The 9,044-nt window shown below is 35.1% G+C and overlaps 1 protein-coding gene across 1 annotated transcript in view; it reads right to left on the reverse strand.

Moving 5' to 3' along the window:
- Nucleotides 1-9,044, reverse strand: part of LOC107664247 (neurogenic locus Notch protein-like) — a gene marked incomplete at its 3' end in the record, with an annotated part of 181,907 nt that overhangs the window by 40,484 nt on the left and 132,379 nt on the right. Inside the window, exon 27 of the mRNA XM_016454770.1 lies at nucleotides 428-627. Coding sequence (XP_016310256.1) covers nucleotides 428-627 — 200 coding nt within the window. The remainder of the gene's footprint in view (nucleotides 1-427; nucleotides 628-9,044) is intronic.

A 9,044-nucleotide genomic window follows, 5' to 3' on the forward strand; every position in this document is an offset into this window, starting at 1 on the left:
CCGTTTTAGGTAGGGGTGGTTGGCTCTTAACTCTTATAAAGAATATCTCTTTGGATTTGAGACTTTAGTCTTGGCAACTTTACAGATCTTCTTTATGCACCAAGAGCTTGTAACATTCCAAAGAGAAAGCAAAACTTGAAATCGCATCATATGACCCCTTTAATGAATTTAAGTATTTCTCCTCTGATTTAAGACTTTTAAGGCCTTAATTTGTGTTTCCCAAAAGCATTGTAAGCATACGTAGATCAAATAAACCATTGCCACAATAGTCTCTACGATCAAGTTGCCTTTTCAATGCAGCCCTGGATAGGAAATGCTGTTCACAAGGCTCAAGAAATTAGAATGAGAACTGGAAAAAAAAAAAAAAAAAAAATGGTTAAACATCATACACAAACACCTAAAGTTACATCTAGAGTCTTGTTTTTACCTGCATGTGAAATTGGCCCCTGGTCCATCCAGACATGTCCCTCCATTGAAACACAGGGAGAAATTATGAGACGTCTGCAGACACACATTCTGGTCAATCTCACAGTTCTTCCCAGTGAAACCTTCTGCACATATGCAGGCGTATTTGTCCAGAAGATCCACACAGGAGCCTCCATTAAGACAAGGATGAGTCTCACACTCCTAACATAAAAAGTAGAAATGAGGGAAATTTACAATTAACCTTGCAAAATTCAATTATATTAATATATAGGTCATGAAACCATAATATTGCATAGTGAATATATGTGATGTATATCACAATATGTGAGATCATCAAAACACTTTGAAAGAATTTTAAATTTTCTCCATTCTCAATGGACGCCAGATTTAGTATCAAAATTAACCAATATCCCATGCATAGTAATGATTTCTTTACACACAACCAATAATTAGAGTAAATTTCAAGGACTGGTAGACAAATGTTTACTATAAATTTTTACTGAATCACTTGTTTATGTCACGATGCACACACACGAGGAACGAGGAGATGCTGGAGAATACTTTACCAAGACCAGGAAACAAAAACTTTCAAAAAACGGGAAAAAGAAAAAACAAGGAGAAGGGGCGCTGCTTACTTTCGGTTTTGGTCCGCTGGTCTGTCACGATGCACACACACGAGGAACGAGGAGACGCTGGAGAATACTTTACCAAGACTTTATTTTCAGGAACACAAGGGAGACGAACTCAGGAAGACGTTTAACAGCGGACAGAGAACTTGGGAGTGGGAACACTATTTATACACACAGGAGGAGGGGATGACGAGACACACCTGGGAGTAATGAAACACTAATCAGGGGAGGAACAGGGAACTAACCAAATAAGGGCATGGGAAGGCACATGGGGAGCAGGACACACACAAAACATGGAACAGAGTCTGACAGTTTATTGCTTGATCGTACCATTTTCCTAGAGCACTAATACAGAAATACAGATTTTACTGCATGTGCACAGCTAAATTTAATTACATTTCTGTGATTTAAAGATGTTCATATAAAAAGGATATATGGTACACTAGTGGAGTTGATACTGTAAGTGAGTTTACAAACAGAATGGCAGATCTCATCCTATAGTCATTACGGGAGCAAACAGCAGCTAATGATTTATTCCAAACAAGCCTCTGAAGTCCCCCAAGCAGCCAAGTGTTTCGTCTCAGGGGTACATTTAAGGCCGTGCTAGGTATTAAATCAATTAGGGATAGAAGCATTTTAATCAGACACTTGTGTTTAGATGATCCTGTGGTTGTTATTCAGAAGAATAATCCCCACCATCTAAACCATGCAGGAATATATACAGTGCATATGTACAATATCCAAGATTTACAAAAAATGTATTAAAGATTTAGTTAAATTGACTAAACATGGACAATGTAATAACTTTACACATAAAATACATATACAATCTATTCTCAAAAAGCAAACAAACTTGCCATAGCATTGATAGAATTTAATAATATAATAACATGATTACTGTGCGTTAAATTAGTCTTTCGCCTTTCAGTTCTTGATTTCTCTCTCTTCTCAGGAGATTATGGTGCTCCATTTCCCTTTTTAAGCATCATAAAAGTCTAACATAACCCGACAATATGTCTGACCTTTCCATCCTATGATCTTTGTTGTCATTGGAAGTTTAGAATATGAAACTAGGCCAGATATTATATTTCAGGAGATCAGGTAGAATGAAGCTTACTGTCTTTCACAGTCTCTTATGAAGTGCTTTTTGATTTCTAAGTAGTGTCATTTCTAACCAATTCACCTTCATTGTTGTAAGAGCCACTAACTACACTAGGGAGAAATTATTAGGTGATCTTCGATACAAAGAGAGTTTAATAATGTATGCATGTCTGACAGTAAACTCATAAAACTGTAAAACTTTCTCACTGCCCCATTTTGTCATATATTTTAATCCCTTCTACAAAATCCTGCACTGACAATGAAAAGCACTCATCTACAACTGGATATTGGACTAATATGTTTTGTCACACAACTACAACAAGATAACTCAAAATTGAGTTACTGAAATCTGGCTTTTCATGCTACGATTTAGCAAAACTATACTCCAATTCAGAGAAAACAGTGTGAAAACTGAAATCAAATGATTCAAAAACCTGTCACTATGTCTTGCTTTTATAAGGCAGTGTAGAGCACAAGCAGTGAAGATGTAATATAATCTTTATTTATCACCACGCAGGTCCAGTTGAACTCGATTCGGTGACTTTTAGATGTCCCCTTAGAACACTGCTATGAACTTGAACAACCCCCCTGCTGCAACCTGGGAATAAGTGCCTTGCTCAAGGGCACAATGGTGATGGCTTATTATGGCTTGCTCCTCACACTACACCAGCAACCTTTCAGATGAACCAGTTTGAAAATTGAAACAATTACCAGCCTTGACATTACAACCACTAGGCCACACCACCCAAAGACAAAAATTCTATTGACAACCAAATTTATGTGAACTTATGAACAGAACTGTGTATTATTTAGGTTTGTCAAATGATTGAACACACACAGACATTTACTTGTTGGGTTGGGGTTAGATTTCTACTTTCACAGCAAAATGCTTACCTCACTGCAATACTGCATTTCCGTAATTCATTTAGTAGTATATAGAATCTTTAAGTAGAATATCTTTATTCTAATTTGCCATAGTATTGTATTAAAGGCATAGTTCATCCAAAATGAAAACAGTCATCATTTACTTACCTTCAGGTTGTTTCAAACCTGTGTAAATTTCTTTCTTCTGCTGGATACAAATGATATTTTAAAAAATGTGTGTACCCAAACAGTTGATTACGATGGTGTTTTAGTGTCATGCTAAAAAAAAAAATTTTTTAATCGTAATATTTTGAGAAAAAGTCCAAATTACGATAATAAAGTCGTAGCAATACGAGAAAAAAAATCCAAATTGCAAGAACAAAGTTGAAATATTTTGAGAATAAAGGCAAAATTACTAGAATTAAGTCGTAGCAATTACAAGATTACGATATTTTGAGAGTATACTGTATATTGCGCATGCAAATGATCCAGATTGGGAGCACCGGGAGAAATTCCAGTGGCCTGGCAATTGATTTGAATATATGTGGGATTATTAGCAGAAATCATACCATGTGTCATATACTCGCAGGGACAGTATGTTCGGAAATAATATTTAATGTCTTAAAATGCATTAATTATTTGTATTGCGCCAGCCACCCAATAATAGCAATAAGCTTTGCACTTTTGGTGCTTTTAATATAAAACAAAGTCTCAGCTTTCAATTTCTGTCAGTTCTATAGCGAAATACAAACAATATGTGTTACAATAATGTGTTTTTCACACTCTTTAATATTATAAATTAAATCTTGTAATTGCTACGACTTAATTCTCGTAATTTTGACTTTACTCTCAAAATATTTGGACTTTACTCTCAAAATATTTTGACTGTATTCTCAAAATATTTTGACTCTATTCTCGTAATTTTGGCTTTATTCTCAAAATATTTTGACTTTATTCTCATATTGCTACAACTTTATTCTCGTAATTTTGACTTTTTCCTCAAAATATTACAACTTTCATCTCTTTAATTTAACGTGGCAACAGAAATACAGATTTTACTGCATGTGCACAGCTAAATTTAATTACATTTCTGTGATTTAAAGATGTTCATATAAAAAGGATATATGGTACACTAGTGGAGTTGATACTGTAAGTGAGTTTACAAACAGAATGGCAGATCTCATCCTATAGTCATTACGGGAGCAAACAGCAGCTAATGATTTATTCCAAACAAGCCTCTGAAGTCCCCCAAGCAGCCAAGTGTTTCGTCTCAGGGGTACATTTAAGGCCGTGCTAGGTATTAAATCAATTAGGGATAGAAGCATTTTAATCAGACACTTGTGTTTAGATGATCCTGTGGTTGTTATTCAGAAGAATAATCCCCACCATCTAAACCATGCAGGAATATATACAGTGCATATGTACAATATCCAAGATTTACAAAAAATGTATTAAAGATTTAGTTAAATTGACTAAACATGGACAATGTAATAACTTTACACATAAAATACATATACAATCTATTCTCAAAAAGCAAACAAACTTGCCATAGCATTGATAGAATTTAATAATATAATAACATGATTACTGTGCGTTAAATTAGTCTTTCGCCTTTCAGTTCTTGATTTCTCTCTCTTCTCAGGAGATTATGGTGCTCCATTTCCCTTTTTAAGCATCATAAAAGTCTAACATAACCCGACAATATGTCTGACCTTTCCATCCTATGATCTTTGTTGTCATTGGAAGTTTAGAATATGAAACTAGGCCAGATATTATATTTCAGGAGATCAGGTAGAATGAAGCTTACTGTCTTTCACAGTCTCTTATGAAGTGCTTTTTGATTTCTAAGTAGTGTCATTTCTAACCAATTCACCTTCATTGTTGTAAGAGCCACTAACTACACTAGGGAGAAATTATTAGGTGATCTTCGATACAAAGAGAGTTTAATAATGTATGCATGTCTGACAGTAAACTCATAAAACTGTAAAACTTTCTCACTGCCCCATTTTGTCATATATTTTAATCCCTTCTACAAAATCCTGCACTGACAATGAAAAGCACTCATCTACAACTGGATATTGGACTAATATGTTTTGTCACACAACTACAACAAGATAACTCAAAATTGAGTTACTGAAATCTGGCTTTTCATGCTACGATTTAGCAAAACTATACTCCAATTCAGAGAAAACAGTGTGAAAACTGAAATCAAATGATTCAAAAACCTGTCACTATGTCTTGCTTTTATAAGGCAGTGTAGAGCACAAGCAGTGAAGATGTAATATAATCTTTATTTATCACCACGCAGGTCCAGTTGAACTCGATTCGGTGACTTTTAGATGTCCCCTTAGAACACTGCTATGAACTTGAACAACCCCCCTGCTGCAACCTGGGAATAAGTGCCTTGCTCAAGGGCACAATGGTGATGGCTTATTATGGCTTGCTCCTCACACTACACCAGCAACCTTTCAGATGAACCAGTTTGAAAATTGAAACAATTACCAGCCTTGACATTACAACCACTAGGCCACACCACCCAAAGACAAAAATTCTATTGACAACCAAATTTATGTGAACTTATGAACAGAACTGTGTATTATTTAGGTTTGTCAAATGATTGAACACACACAGACATTTACTTGTTGGGTTGGGGTTAGATTTCTACTTTCACAGCAAAATGCTTACCTCACTGCAATACTGCATTTCCGTAATTCATTTAGTAGTATATAGAATCTTTAAGTAGAATATCTTTATTCTAATTTGCCATAGTATTGTATTAAAGGCATAGTTCATCCAAAATGAAAACAGTCATCATTTACTTACCTTCAGGTTGTTTCAAACCTGTGTAAATTTCTTTCTTCTGCTGGATACAAATGATATTTTAAAAAATGTGTGTACCCAAACAGTTGATTACGATGGTGTTTTAGTGTCATGCTAAAAAAAAAAATTTTTTAATCGTAATATTTTGAGAAAAAGTCCAAATTACGATAATAAAGTCGTAGCAATACGAGAAAAAAAATCCAAATTGCAAGAACAAAGTTGAAATATTTTGAGAATAAAGGCAAAATTACTAGAATTAAGTCGTAGCAATTACAAGATTACGATATTTTGAGAGTATACTGTATATTGCGCATGCAAATGATCCAGATTGGGAGCACCGGGAGAAATTCCAGTGGCCTGGCAATTGATTTGAATATATGTGGGATTATTAGCAGAAATCATACCATGTGTCATATACTCGCAGGGACAGTATGTTCGGAAATAATATTTAATGTCTTAAAATGCATTAATTATTTGTATTGCGCCAGCCACCCAATAATAGCAATAAGCTTTGCACTTTTGGTGCTTTTAATATAAAACAAAGTCTCAGCTTTCAATTTCTGTCAGTTCTATAGCGAAATACAAACAATATGTGTTACAATAATGTGTTTTTCACACTCTTTAATATTATAAATTAAATCTTGTAATTGCTACGACTTAATTCTCGTAATTTTGACTTTACTCTCAAAATATTTGGACTTTACTCTCAAAATATTTTGACTGTATTCTCAAAATATTTTGACTCTATTCTCGTAATTTTGGCTTTATTCTCAAAATATTTTGACTTTATTCTCATATTGCTACAACTTTATTCTCGTAATTTTGACTTTTTCCTCAAAATATTACAACTTTAATCTCTTTAATTTAACGTGGCACTAAAACGCCGTTGTAGTTGATGGCCCCCATTAACTTCCATTCCAGCTTGAGAGTGAATAAATGATGACAGAATGTTCATTTTTGGGTGAATTATCCCTTTAAATATATTTACCATCACTGTGTTAAAAGTTGATATTGTATAGACCTATGATATGTTCTGCAGTGTGGCTTAACAGACACTGTATTTTGTTCCACCTCTGTCATACAGAGAAATGACAATAAACCAACTTGATTTGACAAGCTGGGTTTATGCCTGCACACACCACCAACGGCAGCACAACCTATTTTTCAACCCATTTTTAGGGAAAAAGGCACAGACAGTCACTTGTGGCAGTGCTGGACATCAAATAGTTGGAAATCCTGTCAATAGCGGGTCTAGTGATACTCAGCTCTTACCAATGAAAAGTATGTGTCAGAGCTCTTGTTCACAGACTCCGGTTTGTTCTTGTGTGATGCTGTAGTCTGTCCTAACAGCTTTACATGATAGTTCCCTGTCTCCACAATGAAATATGGCAGTCATGTCTCAGAGACTCATTGCCACTGTTAAACCTTGAACTTTGATCTCATTACAGCCTGGGGACTCTTTGGACAGACACAGCCTTCTCTATCTGACATATTCATTTTGCCAGCAGATTAATTCGTAAATGAATGCACCATGTTTTATGGTCTCAAAACAGTTTGTATTTCTGCATACCTGCATTCTGTTTATTGGATTTCATATGCTAAATAAATTTCAGTTGAAGATTTTCAACTAGATTTACATTTCTTAAAGGAAATAACAGTGCTGGCAAGGCAGGGAGAGAGTAGTGTGTAAGCTTTTAGGTTTTGTCATTGTTATGACACTCGCGTTTTTGTCCACTGTGTATGAGAATCTACATATGAGACACTACCTTTGCAGTGTAAGGCGGCTATATAGTGAAAAAAAGATGCTATAAAAACAGCAATCAAAATTCACTATGCAAATACATGCAAGACGACCAATGGGAATTCAATTGGCGTCAACGCTGTTGGTTACATAATGGACCCTTTTCACATTTTAAGGGTTCTCAGAAGTGTAAGTCATCATAGATGAGTAAACGTGGTGAATGGAAACTACAACAAATATCTCTTTTTTTTGTGTTACCATTTGCTCCAATTGCAAAAAGTTGCAAAAAGGGGAAGTTGTGGCCTAATGGTTAGAGAGTCGGACTCGTAACCCAAAGGTTGCGGGTTCGAGTATCGTACCGGCAGGGATTGTAGGTGGGGGAGTGAATGTACAGCGCTCTCTCCCGCCTTCAATACCATGACTGAGGTGCCCTCGAGCAAAGCACCGAACCCCCAACTGCTCCCCGGGCGCCCCGCAGCAAAAATGGCTGCCCACTGCTCCGGGTGTGTGTTCACTGCTGTGTGTGTGCACTTTGGATGGGTTAAATGCAGAGCACTAATTCCAAGTATGGGTCACCATACTTGGCCACATGTCACGTCACTTTCACAAAAAGGAAAAAAAAAAAAACACGATAGCATTTCTACAACTTTCCAAAAGAGTGAAAAATACTGAGATTGATTATGTTCAGAAGAGAGAAAGATGTTAAATTTGCTGTCACTCTCTCAGCTACTGTATTAGAAATACTCACACAACAAAGTATAGTGTTATAAATGTACATTATTAAAAAAAAGAATATATGTGAAAAAAATGTTGAAAGAATGTATTCTAAAATGTCTTGAACAATGATTATTCTAAAGCCTTAATTTGGCTGTTATTGTTATTTTTTTATTTGTTTTGTGCTTTAAACATACTACTGTACATTAAAAAATGTATACTATATAAAGAACAGAATAATCAAAAGTAGTAATTTAAAAATATACAGTTGTGGTCAAAAGTTTACATACAATTTGCAGTATCTGCAAAAGGTTAATTACTTTACCAAAATATGCATGTTATTTTTTATTTAGTACTGACCTGAATAAGATATTTCACATAAAAGGCGTTTACATATAGTCCAGATGAGAAAATAATAGTTGAATTTATAAAATTGACCCCGTTCAAAAGTTTACAAACGCTTGATTCTTAATACTGTGTTGTTACCTGGATGATCCACAGCTGTTTTTTGTTTGTTTGTTTTGTATTGTGATAGTTGTTCATGAGTCCCTTGTTTGTCCTGAACAGTTAAACTGCCTGCTGTTCTTCATAAAACTTTTTGAAATTATTTGGTTTTCCTGCATCTTTTGCGTATTTGAGCCCTTTCCGACAATGATTGTGTGAAATTGAGATCCATCTTTTCACACTTACAAAAGGTTCAAACAGTCACTGATGCTCCAGAAGGAAACACAATGTATTAAGAGTCGGGA

Source organism: Sinocyclocheilus anshuiensis, unplaced genomic scaffold, assembly GCF_001515605.1.
Source record: "Sinocyclocheilus anshuiensis isolate Anshui unplaced genomic scaffold, SAMN03320099.WGS_v1.1 scaffold425, whole genome shotgun sequence".
Lineage (NCBI taxonomy): Eukaryota > Metazoa > Chordata > Actinopteri > Cypriniformes > Cyprinidae > Sinocyclocheilus > Sinocyclocheilus anshuiensis.